General features: G+C 44.3%; 1 protein-coding gene across 3 annotated transcripts in view; it reads left to right on the forward strand.

Annotated features, from left to right (window-relative positions):
* Nucleotides 1-18,115, forward strand: part of LOC144508496 (rho family-interacting cell polarization regulator 2-like) — a 246,089-nt gene that overhangs the window by 123,909 nt on the left and 104,065 nt on the right. For all 3 annotated transcript variants that reach the window (XM_078236465.1, XM_078236466.1, XM_078236467.1), the window contains exons 8-9: nucleotides 1,549-1,612; nucleotides 5,391-5,434. In XM_078236465.1, coding sequence (XP_078092591.1) covers nucleotides 1,549-1,612; nucleotides 5,391-5,434 — 108 coding nt within the window. The remainder of the gene's footprint in view (nucleotides 1-1,548; nucleotides 1,613-5,390; nucleotides 5,435-18,115) is intronic.

Genomic DNA, 18,115 nt, shown 5'->3' on the forward strand with positions numbered 1-18,115 from the left:
TAAAATGTTGCCCAAAATAAGGATTTATGTGGTAAAATGTTAAGGATGGTGAGCAATCAGTGTGTTGGGGTGGGGTGGCCTGATACCATGTGGTTATAGCACCTCTCCCCTTTCAGCCTCCCGCACGAAGACCTCTAGTACTGCATCCATGAACCCAGGAGTCCTCTATCTGGACTGCTGTGTCATTGCAGAGGTTTCTTCCAGCTTTCCAATGTGTTTCCTAATCAGTTGAATAATCCTAATCAGCTGCAGCCAGATTTTAGTATAAATTGGTTTTAAGAAGTGCAGGCTAGCTTTAATGGACGCTAGCCTCACATGAACTTGGGCTGCTCTTAAATATGCAGCCACTCAGCAGTGTGTTTATCAGTGGACTGCATGCCATAATCATGGAAATGAGCATAAAGTTTGCACGTTGCCCACATTACTTTCAATGGGCTAATCTTGTAACGCAACAGTTATTGAGCCGTATCAAATTCTTCGCCTATTGAATTGAGCAGGAAATATTTAAAATGAACCCAAAAATGTCTAAGCTCTCCAGCTGTCCATGGCAATTTATTATCTTCCTCAGGCTTGTGCCAATTAAATTCAGTTCCTACAGTTAACTTGAATTTGTAATGTAATGATCCTTCTTGCTTCATTAATCTGCTGTATAGTAACTCACATGAGCAGGAAAGCTTTTATTTTAAAACAGATAATTGTCCATTAGAGACTCTGGGCGGTCTTTAGCCTCCCCATGGCATCTTTCTCAAGGCAGAAGGCAGCGTACTGTTGGCTGGTGGCAGGATCTTCTGGTCCCACCACTGTCAATGGGATTTCCCATTGACTCCACCCCATGCCACCAGGAAATCTGAGACGGGGGTGCGTCATCGGTGGGACCAAAAGATCTTGCCAACGTGAATGACCAGAAGGTTCTGGCCTATGTTTTAACTCTTCAAGTGTGGGCCCCTGGATGAAATATCCATTTCTGTATAACCAATGGTAATTGTTTTGCTGAACCATAGGTTGGGATTTACTGCATGTTTTGCAGCAGTGGGAGGCATCCCGCAATTGGCTGACAGCTGGATCTTCTGGTCCCATCATTGTCAATGGGGTTTCTCATTGAATGCACCCCTTGCTGCTGTGTAACCCAGGATAGGGATGTGCCGTTGACGGGACTGAAAGATTCCACTGGCATGAACAGCAGAAAAGTTCCAGCCATGTTTTAAGCATCTGTTTTGTTGAGGAATTCTACACTTTAATAGGTAAAATTAGTGTAGTGACTACAAAAGAATACACCTAATGAATGATCCTGCTACAGCACTATTATTCTCAGAGAACACAGCTCTGAATGGATTTGAAAAATATTGTATAACCATTTCTCATTTCAGAGCTCCTTCTCTGAATCACAGAAAACATATGGAAAGTAACTGGCTGATCTATAAAAATTATAATCTTTTTATTTTGTAGTAAAATTTTATATTACAAATGCAGAATTGAAACATATGCAAAATGCTTAGATTTATTCTTGCACTAATATCATAAATAATTCCATTCTTTTCCTTTCTGTAGGATATGTGTGTGATTGAGAGAACATTAGAAATTCTCCTGGGGGAGTTTCACATCAGAATGAAAGGTAACTTTTATTTGACTCAAACAAAATAATGTTTAATAATAATTAAATCTGACTTTTTTTAAAGAAAGTGGAATAGAATTGTGATCTGAGACTTTTGTATCTCTTTCCCAACGGAAGAAGGTAGAAGAGAATATGTCTGGGATGCGTGAGGGCCCTTGTTTATGCTGGCTGCTTTACCAAGGCAGCAGGAGGTGTAGACAGAGTCAATGTATGGGAGGCTGGTTTGCATGATGGACTAGGCTTTGCTCACCACCCTTTGTAGTCTCTTGCAGTCTTGGACAGAGCAGGAGCCGTACCAAGCTGTGACACAACCAGAAAGGATGCTTTCTATGGTGCATCTGTAAAAGTTGGTGAAAGTCATAGCGGACATGCCAAATTTCCTTAGCCTCCTGAGAAAGTAGAGGCAGTGATATGCTTTCCTAACTATAGTGTTGACGTGGAGGAACCAAGACAGATTGTTGGTGATCTAGACACTTAGAAACTTGAAGCTCTCAACCATTTCCATTTCGTCCCCATTGATGTAGACAGGGGCATGTCCTCCACTATGCTTGACTATTTTAGGAACTAAAGTTTAACTATAGAAGATGGGGATATCTGTATGAGCAATGTAAAAGTAACCCTCAAGTAAATGCAATTCAAATAAGCTTGGAGTTTATTACACTTAAAAGTTTGGACCATGTTAACTTTAGAGTCAACGGTCAGAAAGGTAAGACCATAAACAGCAAGTGGACTTAGAGGAAGAACTGGAGACATGACCTTTACAGCTTTTCAAGTAAGGAAAGTTATTCATGTTTTTTCCAAGAATTAAGAAAAGCTTTTGAAATTAAAATTTGAAAAAAATATATATATTTCTATCTGGAAACAGGCCATGGGTGTAATTTTGGCATGGAGATGGGAGGAGCTTAGTGCGATTTTTTGTTTTCCAGTATATCTCTACAAATTCAATTAGAACAAAGCTAGTGGGCAAGACTGGTTGATAGATTTTTGAAAAGCAGCTAAGAGACTCTGTCAGCTTTGGGTCTTCTATGCCTGGTAGCTTCTCAAAAGTTAAGTGATAAAACCAGACCTCCAACTAAAGTAGATTGAGGATAAATTTATTGTCCATGATGCAGCCTGTGTTTGGAACCTGACACTCAATATCAGACAAAGTTGGTAAGGGGAGAAACAGCTGAAAGATTTGTTTATCTGGAAGCTAAAGGAATTTATTGTAATTCTCTCAACAAAACACAGTCGTAGTTGGAGTCCTGGAGGCAATCAGCTTGTTTGTAGTTTGAAACCATTATAGTAGGCTATTGGAAATTAAGGATGTTTTCTGATATTTTAAGTCACTGTGTAGGAATCGTAGGGAGGCCCATGCTTGAACTGTGGAATCTAGATTCATGAGGTTGATAAAGAAATCAGAGGGCCACTTCACTAAAAGTTAATGCAAGGACCCTAATGAAATTGTGTACTAGGTAAATAGCTGGAACACTGAAGAGAAATCAGACTGAAATCTGGAGAGCGGCGATATACCTTTTCAATTGATCCAAGGATAAGTCAATTAACCTGAAAAGTTTTGTAAGAGAGAACTCTTGGGGGAAATAGAAAGTAGAGCTATAGTGTTCAGTTAATAATACTACTTTATTTAATTCGTTTTGATATTTGTTTCGTTTAAATAATTACGCGGGGTAGCTCTGTTGGTTAATTGCTTGGTGTTCAGATTTCTTCTTTAAATATTATCGGTGTCTAACAGGATTGTAACGTGTTCTGTTGGATTATGTTTTGGAAAAAGAACATTTTCTATGGCAACAGTAATACTGAACAAAAGAAAAGGGAAAACATTGGACCATTGACTTGTCCATTTCTTGATTGACTGATGATCTTTATTAATCTTTAGCTACATCTCTATTGTCAGAAATTGGAGATAAAGGAGAAGATATTCAGCAAGTAGAAAACTTGCTGCAGAAACTTGCTGCAAGTAGAAAAAAAGTACAGGAATGAGATAGAGAATCTGGAGAACTGGTGTGGCAACAATAATCTCTCCCTCAATGTCAACAAAATGAAGGAGATTGTCATCGACTTCAGGAAGCATAAAGGAGAACATGCCCCTGTCTACATCAACAGGGAAGAAGCAGAAAGGGTCGAGAGCTTCAAATTTTTAGATGTCCAGATCACCAACAACCTGTCCTGATCCCCCTATGCTGATACTATAGTTAAGAAAGCCCACCAATGCCTCTACTTGCTCAGACTAAGGAAATTTGGCATGTCAGTTACGACTCTCACCAACTTTTACAGATGCACCATAGAAAGCATTTTTTCTGGTTGTATCACAGCTTGGTATGGTTCCTGCTCTGCCCAAGACTGCAAGGAACTACAAAAGGTCATGAGTGTAGCCCAATCCATCACGCAAACCAGCCTCCCATCCATTGATTCTGTCTACACTTCCCGCTGCCTCAGCAAAGCAGCCAGCATAATTAAGGACCCCATGCACCCCAGACATTCTCTCTCCCACCTTCTTCCGTCAGGAAAAAGATACAAAAGTCTGAGGTCACGTACCAACCGACTCAAGAACAACTTCTTCCCTGCTGCTGTCAGACTTTTGAATGGGCTTACCTTGCATGAAGTTGATCTTTCTCTACGCCCTTGGCTATGATTGTAACATTCTACACTCTCTCGTTTTCTTCTCTATGAACGGTGTGCTTTGTCTGTATAGCACGCAAGAAACAATACTTTTCATTGTATGTTAATACATGTGACAATAATAAATCAAATCAACTATGAATCCCCAGCTAGTACAACGTTGGGGGAAAATCCCAGAGTAGGTCTAAATGCTACCATACCAATTATGATGAGGTACATAGGCCTCCAGATAGCTGGATATGGACACCACTAGTGGAGGGATGGTCTGGGCCAGGGATCAACCTTTGCACATCAAGGTGAAAAGGACGAGCTCTCCTGCGAATCTGAGGAAGCTCAGAACTAAATTCCCTAAAATGGCCTAGCTCATCCAATTAGTCATATTTCATGCATCACCCCAGACAGTGTTGGAAAACCAGTCAATTGTGGGAAGCATCACAGCCATGTCAATCCCACCTTCGCCTGATTTTCCCACACAAGGACACTTCCAGCAGACATACTGAATACAAATTAGGAGAAGGAATCCTCCCAATTGTCCCATTGGATACTTGAGACCAAATTTAGTGCTCTAATTTACAGCTGAGATGTTAACTCAGCTATAGTATCTTTTCTTTCCTAAAAAGCATATTATTGTTTGGGGTGGGCGATTGAACAATTTTTCAGATAATAACTTTATTTTTCTAATGCGCATGTTAACTTTGTGAGTGTCAACTTTGGTTCTGAGGTGATACTGTTGTCTCTGAATCAGAAGTCACTGTCTTTTGAATGCGACTATAGTGAGGCCCCGCCCAAGATCTTGAGATGTAAAAGACCCCATTCAAACAAATGAATGGGAGAGTATTTATGGTGTCTTGGCCAATATTAACCCTCAACCAATATCACTAAAATGGATTATACAGTCACGCACTTCATTCTTGTTTATGGGACCTTGCCATGCACAAATTGGCTGCCATGTTTCCGTACATTGTATCAGTGCATACACTTTAAAAGCATTTAATTGGCTTTAAAACACTTTTGAATGTTCAGATGTTGTGAAAGGTGCTATGGAAATGTAAATCTGCTTTTCTTATGCCAACTGGTAGTACACTTTGGTGTACCCAGCAAACATGTGATTGGAACTGCTTTTTATTCTAAATACTAACTGTCTTTCCCCTGTTTTTAGGTTTGATTGGTTTTGCTCGTTTATGCCCTGGAGATCATTATGAGGTAAGATTTTACTCCATCACACATCCATTATATTTTTTCAGATTTACCCTTTCCCAGAATTGCACTAATAATTTATTTTTACTAAGGTAGCAAGTGGTAAATATAAAATGCATGTAATTAAAATCCCTTTGGTCAGAGGCCTTTACTATAGTTCAAATTTTGGATGTGACTTTGACAAGTTAAAATTGTTTTTAACTGTAGGTCCCTGCACCTTTTTAAAGCTTAAAGATATGATACCACCCTCAAAATTGCTCCTGCAACTGAATGTTGGGGGAAATTTAAAATTTCCATTTTAAAAATGCTCATCCTTGTTTTCAAATCCCCTTTATTGTCTCGCTCCTCCCTATCCACATAATTCCCTTTGGTCATACAAGTCTCCAAAACATTCACGTTTCTCCAATTCCAGACCTCTTGGGCTTCTCAAACGCTTGACCATTGGTGGCTGTGCCTTCAGTTGCCAAGACTCTAAGCTCTAGAATTCCACCCGTAAACCTCTTTGCCTCTCTACCACTCTTTCCTCCTTTAAGATGCTCCTTGAAAACTTCGATCAAACTTTTGAGCACTGACCCTGGCATCATATGATGTGACTCAGTGTCAAACTTTGTTTGATAACATTTTGTGAAGCATCATAGAAACTTTTGCTGTGTTAAAGGTGAAAAATAAATGAATGACCTTTGTTCTTTCCATTCTGTAACAAAGCAGAGTTGGTTATTAACAGGCACATGTCTGTAGAAAAGTAAGCACATCCAAGACTTAAAAAGATTTAAGATGGATCACTTGATGGTAGTCCTCACTGGAAAAACAGAGGGGCCTATTGGCATGCTTCTGTATGTTTGCTATGCAGCTTGTTTTTCATTTCTCGAGTAAAGTGTCAATATTTTGCAAACTGGCTTCTCAAGATAATAATTAATTTCAAGGTGTATTGTAAGTTTTAGCTTTGGATGCATTGAATCCGAGTGATGGCCTATTAAGTGGTAGTTTTTAACTAGCTCCAACAGATGAAGGAACAACTCTGTAAATCTGTTTTATGAGATTGACCAGAGAGCCAGGCAGAGAGGTTTGTGTGCTTCACAGTCATTGCAGACTTCCCACAAGTGCTGTGATCAATTGAATCCATATTCTAATCAAGGTTCCCTGGGACCAACTTGCAGCCTTTATTGACAGGAAGTGATTCCACTCTATCAATGTCCAAGTGCTGTGAAGACAAAGACAAAGGGTGGAAATTCCCTTCTGGAACTAAGTCCCATGCTGGGGAGGGGGAGTGTTTCAAATTGCAAAGGTCTCTGGGATCTCACTGTATTGCATGACCCAGCCTAATTAATTATGCAGTTGGGGGGTTTCCTGCCTTTTTTGGTAGTGGGGCAATCATCCCACTCCCATAACTATAGGCAAACACACTCCCCATGCCATTTCACACCTGTCCAACCCCTATGCCCTTTACACCTGCACACCTCTCATGCCCCTTCACACATCCCCATGCACCTACACATCTCCACACATCCCCATGCCCCTTCACATCTGAATACATCCCCATGCCCCTACACACCTGCACACATCCCCATGCACCTACACATGTCCACACATCCCCATGCCCCTTTACAACTAAATACATCCCCATGCACACCATCCCCCCCCGCATGCACCTTCACATCTGCAAAATACTACTGCCACCCATCACCCACAGCCCGACATGGCCCTTCCTGTCCTCCTGCTCCATACCAGGTTACCTATTTCACAACTCCCGATGAATCCCTCTCTTTTGCATATCACACCCAACCTCCCCTTGTTCCCCCCTTTAGGCCTGCATTCCCTCTCCACTTCTTCATTCCTCTCCTCCCCGCTTTCCACACAGCACAAACCTTTGCCCTCAGCAGTATATCCTGCAGCTTTCCACCTTCAGCTTGATATTTCTAACCCTCAGAGAAATTGCTGATTGAATATCTGAACGCTCCAGAACACGTCTGGACCAATGTGGCATGCTAAAGTCGGCATTTACCATAAGAAAGTTTGGGGCAGCTCACGATGAATATCAATGACATTCAGCCTCTAGTAACTGGACCCTGGAACACCACATGCAGCACTAGATAGGTGGAGTAGCAACCACATGGTTCTTCTCTGCGCAGAAATATCCAGGAGGTTCCTCTGGAATATGAAAACCTTCATGGGAAGACAAAAACAATTAGGTTCATGTTGTTCACATTCCCTCCTCCCATCCTTCTCTTTCTGAATCTCCTTTCTGCCCTCTGATCGACATCAAGCTTGAGGCTTTTTCATTTTTTCTCTCTTTGCACCCCTGATTCTCCCTTTACCTTACCCTTTGGCCAGTTCCACAGCCTCCTCTTCTGCTCGTGAGTGTCCAGCACTCCACCACTTATCTCTGAATTTGTCCTGATATTATGAACCATTTTCCCCTACAAACAGTAAGAGAGAATGAGCCTTTGCTCAACGGACAGCTGACATTCCTGTGACGTATAATAGGGCCTCCCAATTGTCTCATTCACACTTCCAACCTCATGAAACTTGGAAGACACTGGCACCTTTGCCTGGAAGAATGCAAAGCATCCTTACAATTAATGTTGATAGACTGAAGAAGCTGGGATTGTTTTTGTTGGCAAAGAGGAGTGATGCGCTATCAATAAGGCGAAAGACTACCGGTGTGCCAATACAAGTGTAGGCTTTTATTCACAACAGAATCAGGAGCAGATCCCAACAAATAACCAACCTGGACTGAACAAGGGGGAGGAGACAGCCACCTTTATACTAGGTGCCGAGGGGAGGAGCCAAACTGGAAGGGGATGTGTCCAGGTATGACAAGCACACACAACGGTGGTCCATATAGGACAAAGGCACAACTGAGGTCCACCACATTCACCCCTTCCTTTACAAAAACAACACGGGGGTGAAGCGGAAACAATATTACAAGTCCAGACGAACCGGTGGCTTGATCCGCCGTCGCGATCGTCGTAGTGCAGGTCGCAGAGTCGTCCGAGCAGGGAGCGATGTCGGCCCAGGCTCCGTACAGTGAGCATCGAGAGAAGGCGCCAGGTGGTGTGAAGCGGACCGATCCGTCGTCCCGTCCAGTCGTCGGGTACTGCGTGGTGGCGACTCAAGCGACCTGTACACAGGGGCGAGAGGAGCGAGCAGTGGCCCTGGTGGCGTATGGGGAACAGTGGGAACCGAAGCTGGGGGGTGGGGGGCCGCAACAGGCTCTGGGCGCACTACATTGGGGACAGGGACTGAGGGAGGAAGAGGCGTAGCAGTCTCCAAGTGGACAACACCAGGGACCGTGGGGCGGAAGGACGTGGTGACCTCAGGGGCACCCGCGGGTGCCAAGTCACGGACAGAAACCGTGTCCTCCCGCCCATCAGGGTACGCTACGTAAGCATATTGAGGATTAGCGTGGAGCAATTGGACCTCCTCGACCAAGGGATCTGCCTTATGGGTCCGGACATGCTTCCGAAGCAGGACGGGCCCCGGACATCAGCCAATCCAGGAGAGAAGTACCCGAGGAGGACTTCCTGGGAAACGAAAACATCCGCTCGTGAGGGGTCGTATTGGTCGCTGTGCACAAGAGTGACCTAATGGAATGTAATGCGTCCAGAAGGACGTCTTGCCAACGGCTGACTGGAAGGCCCCTAGACCGTAACGCTAATAGAACGGCCTTCCAGACGGTTGCGTTCTCCCGCTCTACTTGACCATTGCCCCTGGGGTTATAGCTAGTGGTGCGGCTGGAGGCAACGCCTTTGGTGAGCAGGTACTGCCTCAGCTCGTCACTCATGAAAGAGGACCCACGATCACTATGAACATAGGCTGGGAAGCCGAACAGGGTGAAGAGCTTGTTCAGGGTCCGAATCACTGTAGCCGTGGTCATGTCCGAGCAGGGGAAGGCAAAAGGGAAACGTGAGTATTCATCAATGATATTCAGGAAATAAACATTGCGGTTAGAGGAGGGGAGGGGGCCTTTAAAATCAATGCTAAGGCGCTCAAACGCGCGAGTGTCCTTTACAAGGTGCGCCCTACCTGGCCGGTAGAACTGCGGTTTGCACTCAGCGCAGACCCTGCATTGCCTGGTAATCGTCCGGACTTCCTCGAGGGAGTAGGGCAGGTTACAGGACTTGACAAAATGGAAATACCTGGTGACACCCGGGTGACAGGTCGTTATGGAGGGACTGTAGCTGGTCTAGTTGGGCGCTGGCACATGATCCACGGGACAGGGCATCTGGGGGCTCTTTGAGCTTCCCGGGCCGGTACATGATGTCATATCTGTAGGTGGAAAGCTCAATCCTCCACTGCAAGATCTTGTCATTCTTAATCTTGCCCTTTTGCCTGGTGTTAAACAGGAAGGCAACTGACCGCTGGTCCGTAATTAAGGTGAATCGTTGGCCCGCAAGATAATGGCCCCAGTGCCGGACGGCTTCCACGATGGCCTGGGCCTCCTTCTCGACCGAGGAGTGTCGAATCTCAGGGCCTTGTAAGGTCCGGAAAAAGAAGGCCACCGGACGGCCCCTCTGGTTAAGGGTGGCGGCTAGGGCAAAGTCAGACGCATCACTTTCCACTTGGAATGGGATGGATTCGTCCACAGCATGCATCGCGGCCTTCGCGATGTCCGCTTTGATGTCGTCGAAGGCCCGACGGGCCTCCTCCGCCAGGGGAAAAGAGGTCGATTTTAGGAGCGGACGGGCTTTATCCACGTAACGGGGAACCCACTGGGCATAATAGGAGAAGAAGCCCAGGCATCTCCTCAGTGCTTTGAGGGTAGTAGGAAGGGGAAGCTGCATAAGGGGACGCATACGGGCTGGGTCGGGGCCAAGGACACCATTTTCTATCACGTACCCAAGGATGGCGAGGCGGCGTGTCCGGAAAACACACTTCGCCTCATTATATGTGAGGTTCAGGAGAGTGGCCGTACGAAGGAATTTTTGTAGGTTGGCATCATGGTCCTGCAGGTCATGGCCGCAGATGGTGACGTTATCCAGATACGGGAAAGTGGCTCGTAGCCCATGCTGGTCTACCATTTGATCCATAGCCCGCTGAAAGACTGAGACCCCATTGGTGACACCAAAGGGGAACTCGGAGGAACTGGTAGAGGCGGCCATCCGCCTCAAAGGCAGTATATGGGCGATCCTCCGAGCGGATAGGGAGCTGGTGGTAAGCCGATTTCAAATTGATCGTCGAGAAAACCCTATAGTGCGCGATGCGGTTGACTATGTCTGCGATACGGGGAAGAGGATACGCATCTAGTTGGGTATACCTGTTTATGGTCTGGCTGTAGTCAATCACCATGCGGTGTTTCTCCCCCGATTTAACTACGACCACTTGCGCCCTCCAGGGGCTGGTGCTGGCCTGAATAATCCTTTCCCGGAGCAGACGTTGTACCTCGGACCGAATGAAGGCCCGGTCATCCGCACTATAGCGCCTACTCTTGGTGGCTATGGGCCTACAATCCGGGGTGAGGTTATCAAATAAGGGGGGCGGGGGGGGTGATCTTGAGGGTCGAGAGACTGCAGGTGGTGCGCGAGGGGCGCTGCCGTGACGGCGCCTGGCAGACGGAGAGCGGGGGATAAGGGCCATCATACTGCAGGGTAACGCTCCTAAGATGGCTGAGGAAATCTAACCCCAACAGTACAGCTGCGCAGAGTTGCGGCAGCACGAGGAGCCGAAAACGCTCGTAGACTGTGCCCTGTACCATCAGCGTCACCAAACAGCACCCGAGGACCTCCACTGAGTGGGAATTCGAGGCCATGGAGATGGTCTGGCTCCAGGGTCGCACGGGAAGGACATATTGACGCACTGTGCGAGGGTGTATAAAACTTTCTGTGCTCCCTCAGTCGAACAGGCAGTTTTCTGCATGACCATTTACCTTGATCTCCATTATTGACTTGGAGAGTTGATGTGGCTGCGACTGGTCCAGGCAAATCGATGCCACTGTCGAATCAAAGAAGAATCCGTCTTCGTCGCCGTCTGATGACGTCACGGATAAAGCTTCCTGCTCAGCGCGTCTTGATGCCAGTCTCAAAGATGGCGATTCCCGCGCTTCCGGTGACCGCATCAAAGATGGCGATTCGCGCGCAGCCGCCGCCTGCATTAAAGATGGCTGCACCCGTGGAACACACATGGCGCCACGAGGCTTCGGAAGCGGCTTTGCCCGGCAGACTTTAGCGAAGTGGCCTAGCTTACCGCACCCGGAGCAAATCGCATCCTTCGCCAGGCAGCGACGCCGAGGGTGCTTGGGTAGGCCGCAAAAGTAACATTTGGGCCCCGCCGGAACAGCCGTCGCGGTGGAGCCATCGGTAGAACGGGATGCAAGGTAAGACCCGAGATTGTGAGATACCGCTTCTAATGTTTCAGCCATCGTGGCTGTTCTTCGGAGATCTAGGTCATCTTGTTCCAGCAGGCGCTGCCGGATGTATGTAGACTCAATGCCCGCAACGTAGGCGTCGCGGATCAGGTCCTCCGTGTTCTGAGCTGCTGTAACAGCCTTACAGTCACAAGCTCGAGCTAGGACCCGCAGGGCGCGCAGAAATTGGGCGCACGATTCTCCTGGCTGCTGCTTGCGGGTAGTTAGGAGATGTCTGGCGTAAACCACGTTAGGGCTCTTTCGGAACTGCCCTTTTAGGAGTTCGATAGCGTCCGGGTATGTAGCAGCATTCTGGAAGATTCCATAGATAGCTTCGCTTACCCGGGCGCGGAGCACGTGGAGTTTAGCAGCGTCGGTGGCGATGGTGCCGACGAATGCTTCGAAGCAGTCCAACCAATGATCAAATTTATCAGAGGCTCCAACCTCTTGAGGGTCTAATGCTAACTTGTCGGGTTTTAGAAACTGCTCCATGCTGGTAACTGTTGTGAATAAAATTGATGCGCTATCAATAAGGCGAAAGACTACCGGCGTGCCAATACAAGTGTAGGCTTTTATTCACAACAGAATCAGGAGCAGATCCCAACAAATAACCGTCCTGGACTGAACAAGGGGGAGGAGACAGCCACCTTTATACTAGGTGCCGAGGGGAGGAGCCAAACTGGAAGGGGATGTGTCCAGGTATGACAAGCACACACAACGGTGGTCCATATAGGACAAAGGCACAACTGAGGTCCACCACAAGGAGATTAAAAGCAGAATAGATATATAAGTGTTTAAAAATCATGAGGGGTTTAGATGGAGTAAATAAAGGGAAACGTTCCTTTGGCTGAACTGTCAATAATCAGAGATCCCAATTTAATGTGATTAGTTGAAGAACCAGAAGGGGTGAAAATAGTTTCATTAATAGCTTTCAAAAGAGAATTGGATTAATACTCAAAGGAGAAAATATTTATTGTAGGAATATGGGGAGAGAGCCAGAGTTTGACTGAAGTGCTGTTTGAAAGAACCAGTGCAGACCTAATGTGAGAGTTTTAAGTTATTTATCTACCAACAGAACAGCCCTATTGTTTTTTCAACATCTTCTCACAACTGAAGTGTCTCTCATCCCTAGCAATATGCTGAAAACTTCTCCTGTCCTCTTTCTTAGGCCTTTAAATCTTGCCTAAAGTGTGGTAACCAGAAATGTCCACAGTACTCCAGCGAAGGCCTAAGATTAATTTTAAGTTGTAGAACATACAATCTAGGACCAGAAGTAGATCATTTGGTCCGTTGAGGTTGCTTTGCTATTCAATAGGATCATGGCTGATCTGGCTGACACCTTAACTTCATTTTCCTTTCTGTCCCCTATACCCTTTGAATGTCTTTCGCATAATCTCTTTACTTTTATATTCCATTCCTCTATTTATAAACCCAAATAGCCTTCACGTCATCCACTTCCTTTTAAAGACAGATGCAAATGATTAATTTAATACTTCAGCTATGTCCTCTGCCTCTACATTAAAAGTTGTCCTTAACTCTTTAATAGCACATCTTTTTCCCCCGAGCCAGTTGCTTACACTTAAACCTTTGTAAAACATTTTAGAGATCAACTGATATTAACTGGCAATCTTTTCTGGTGAAATCGCTATGTTTCTTAAATTAGCTTTTTCAATTCCCTTCACTATGTACCATAATCTTCCTGATAATTAACTAAATTGCATTTCTGGCATTCATCATACATTTTTTTCTGCTTCATTTTAATTTTTATTTGCTTTGTTATCTCAGGTTCATTTGCTTTGCTCTATGTTTCCCTTCAAAGGAATATGCTTAGTTTGTACCTGAACTGTCTCCTCCAAATGCCCTTCATCATTCCATTACTGCCTTACGTTCCAATTGCCTTTTGCAAGCTCTGTGGATAGAATCAACATGTAACAACAGGAACGTATATTTATTGTTGAGATCCTGGATCAGACCCCCAAATTTTGGCACAGTCAGTTCGGAACCAGCAACCTCTTGTTTAAAGTAGACAAAGTTTGAGATCCCAGGTACTTTGCTAAGAGAATGTAGGCACAAGATTCTATGGTTTTTGAACAAACAAAATAAATTTTACTCTACAAAGTCAGGAAAATAAAACAACTTACAATATTTATCCTGTACTCTAACATTCAGAATCAATGTGAAGTACATGCAAATTAACAGGTAAACTGTGGTCGAAGTCACCACACTGCACAATAAATGGCAGATGCAACCAAGACAGATCACATGGATTTCTTCACAACTCACCCAGACATCAGTGCACATTGTGAGTTATGTAAACTCTGTCTCCCTCATGATGGATTTCCAATCTTCATCTTCGAAGAGCTCGCCTCTAAATTCTCTCCTGAGGTTGTTCCAACTTGGATTGCCTCAACGACTGCTCACATATTGATGGCTGAATTTCTTCCAAGACCATGTTCCACTGGCATCCTGATGCTACACTCCAGGACTGATTCATGGGCACAACTGCAGTTTTTCAGCCATGCTAAGCAGAACACCACTGCTCTAAAGGGTTATATTTTCCCCATCGGTCCATAGCACAGTCACTGACCTTCCACTGACTGTTCAGCTTTCCAGGTCTTCTCCCGAGCCTTCACTTGCTGCAGCCAGCCAATATCACCACTTTTGCTGCCTAGAGCCCCTTCTTTTGCTCCGCTCCCCACTGGTTTCTCTCCTCGGTGGTTCCTTCAGGTGATCTCCATCCAGTGGCCTCCCCCTCCGAGTGGCTTCTTCACCAGCTCCCTTTCTGGTTTCTCTCACAGGGACCTCTCATTGGGTTCCCCCTCTCTGGGTTCCCTCTCCCTGGGTTCCATCTCTCAGTCTTAGGACTCATCATGATATGGCACCAAACCTGGGTACCGTGACCCTTATTTTCCAGGCATGCAGATACATTCCCAATATCCCAGAAGTGGGCGGCACGGTAGCACAGTGGTTAGCACTGCTGCTTCACAGCTCCAGGGACCTGGGTTCGATTCCCGGCTTGGGTCACTGTCTGTGTGGAGTTTGCACCTTCTCCTCGTGTCTGCGTGGGTTTCCTCTGGGTGCTCCGGTTTCCTCCCACAGTCCAAAGATGTGCGGGTTAGGTTGATTGGCCATGCTAAAATTGCCCTTAGTGTCCTGAGATGCGTGGGTTAGAGGGATTAGTGGGTAAAATATGTAGGGGTATGGGGGTAGGGCCTGGGTGGGTGCAGACTCGATGGGCAGAATGGCCTCTTTCTGTGCTGTAGGGTTTCTATGATTCTGTGATCCCCAGTGGCCTAGCCCTTTAACTAAAACAAAAACAAATTAGAATGGAGCATGAACAGTCTATCACCCTGCCACATACGGCAAATGTTTAGAACACTTGGGCCTGCTAGAAAATGCAGCCCTCGATCTCCATCTAGACGAAGGTAAGTATTTGTTTTTTAACAATATGTAGCACCTTTAATGTAATGAAACATACCAAGCATTTTACAAAAGCATTGTAAATCTAAGTATGACACTGAGTCATATAAGAAGATATTCATCCTATGACCAAAAGCTTGGACAAACAAGTAGGTTTTAAGGAGTTTCTTAAAGGAGGATAACAAGGCAGAGAAATATAAGGAAGATATTCCATTACTTGGGACCTAGCCCACAATAGCTTCAATCCTCCGAATACCTAATTGGAGTATATTTATGCTCATCCAACGCTGAATGTCAGGTGGGCAGTCTGATAATATAGTAATATTGGAGGAGAGATAAGAGTCAGTGTACATGTGGAAACTAATGCTGTGCAAGGTCTTAATACAGGACATAGATGGTGGTTCTGAACAGATAATCTGTCAAATTTGATTCAGATTGCTTGATTTCAAAGGGCTCTATCTGGGGCCAGATCAGGGGAAAGCATTATAGAATCCAAGGTGCTAACTGTTTACAATTGTCACATCAATTACAGGCACCTTTATCAGTGTCAACGATTGGCTATCCATTTAATATTGATGAAGGCCATTGATCTACCATAATGATATGAAGTTCAGTCATCTACTCTTTTTAGTTTCTGCTCAAGTTTGAAAAGGTTATAACATATTTACAAATGTAAAAACATACGAAGTAGGAGCAGAAGTAGGCTATTTGGTCCTTCGATCCTATCCTGCCATTCAATAAGATCATGGCTGATCTGTTTGTATTTCGAATTCTACATTCACATTTACCTCTGATAACCTTTGATTTTCTTGCCGAACAAGAATCTATTACCTCTGCCTTAAAAATATTCAGAGATCCCCACCATCTTCTGAGGCCAAGAGTTCAAATGTTGCACAATCCTTTGAGAGAAAAAGTTATACCTCATCTCTGTCCTATAAGGGTGACCCCTAATTTTAAAACAGTGCGCCCTAGTCTGAACTCACCCACAGTGGGAAACACCCTTTCCACGTCCACCTTGTCAAGCACATTCGCGATGTTACATACTTCAATCAAGTCACCCCTCACTCTTCTAAACTCCAATGGAAACAAGCCCAACCTGACCAACCTTTCCTCATAAGACAACCTGCTCATTCCACATCTCAATCTAGTAAACTTGCTGTGAACACATTTGGCTCCAACACATTTACATCCTCCCTTACTTGAAATGTGGTTTCACCAATGCCCTATAAGTGAAGTGCAACAACAACCTTGCTTTTATGTTAAATTCCTCTCATACTAAAGGATAGCATTCCATTAGCCTTCTTGATTACATGCTGTACTTACATACTAATATTTTGTGACTCATGCACTACAATACTTAATTCCCTCTATGTCTTGGAATTCTGCAGTTGTTCCCCATTAAGTAATACTTTGCTTTTTTAATCTTCCTGCCAAAATGAACAACTTCACATTTTCCCATGTAACAGGCTCCTCTTTATCCATAGCACATGTTACCCATTCAAAGAACTCTAATAAATTGGTTAAACATGATTTCTCTTCCACAAAACTATGCTGACTCTTCCCAAGGTATCTTGAGTTATTTAGGTGCCCAGCTTTAATGATCAATTCTAATACCTTCCCCATGACAGACATCAAGCTAACTGGCCTATAGTTTCCTGTTTTCTGCCTCCCTGCATTCTTGAATAGATGGACTGTATTTGCTACTTTTCAGTTTTGATGGAACTTTTCCAGAATCTGGTGAGTTTTGGAAAATTAACACCAGGACATCTACTACCTCATTAGCAGTTTACTCAGTACTGCTTCCCTAATGATTGTCATTTCACCAAGTTCTTCTCTCTCTTCCACTTCCTGACTTACAGCTGTGGCTGGAATATTTTTTGTATCATCTATAGTGAAGACAAAAGCAAACTATATGTTCATTTCATATACAATTTTGTTGATATCTACTATTAACTCCCCAACCTCACTTTCAAGAGGACCAGCTTGCACTTTACTTAATCCTTTCCTTTTTAAATACTTGTAGAAACTCTTGCTATCCATTTTTACATTCCTATGTAGCTTCTACTCATACTCTAATTTCTTTCTCCTGATTAACCTTTAAATTGTTTCAGTAGTTTCTCTGCTGTTCTTTATATCATAACCAATCATCTGATCTGCCAATATCTTTATGCAGTTATATGCTTTACCCTCGAGTTTAATGCTTTCCCTAACTTAGTTGTTAATCTTTATTAGTAATAATAATCAATTATTTAAATCCATTATTTAATCATGGATGGTGGGTCTTCCCTTTAGAATGTTTCTTTACAAAGGAGTATACTTATTCTGAGTACTCTACAACATCCCCTTAAATGTCTGCTAGTGCTTATTTATTGATCTATTCCCGAGCCTAGTATCCCAGTTCACTTCAGCTATTTATGTGGGTATGCTTGTCTGAGGAAAGCAGTCTAATGTCAGTACTGCAGCCAGTTCTATGTTTAAGTTTTGGGTCAGCCACCAGAAGGCCCAAGCTCCTTTTCAAACATTAGCCAGTAGAAAGTGTGCAGTATCTATTATTTCATATACTGAGGACAGTAATGCTGTTTGTTACAAAAAGAAAAAGAGAGATATGCAGTACATACAGAAGAAGCTATTACTCAGTCACAATGCTCCTATGTGGATCTAAAAATGGGACTAATTTATAGTTTGCATGTTTTGTGGAAATACACATGCATATTTCTTCCAAAAATGTTTATCTGACTGCAATTCATACAACACAATCTAATGGTGACAAATCTTCTGTGTCTTACCTGACTGTGGGATTCCCCAATCTCGTCAGTGGCTGGCCCGCTGCAAGTAAGAACATGGAATTTGGCATTTCAACCAAAACTCCAATTACTTTCAGCAGCGCCGGTGAATCCCAGGATAGAAATTTTCGGTGTTTGTTC

Source organism: Mustelus asterias, chromosome 20, assembly GCF_964213995.1.
Source record: "Mustelus asterias chromosome 20, sMusAst1.hap1.1, whole genome shotgun sequence".
NCBI classification, from domain to species: Eukaryota; Metazoa; Chordata; class Chondrichthyes; order Carcharhiniformes; family Triakidae; genus Mustelus; species Mustelus asterias.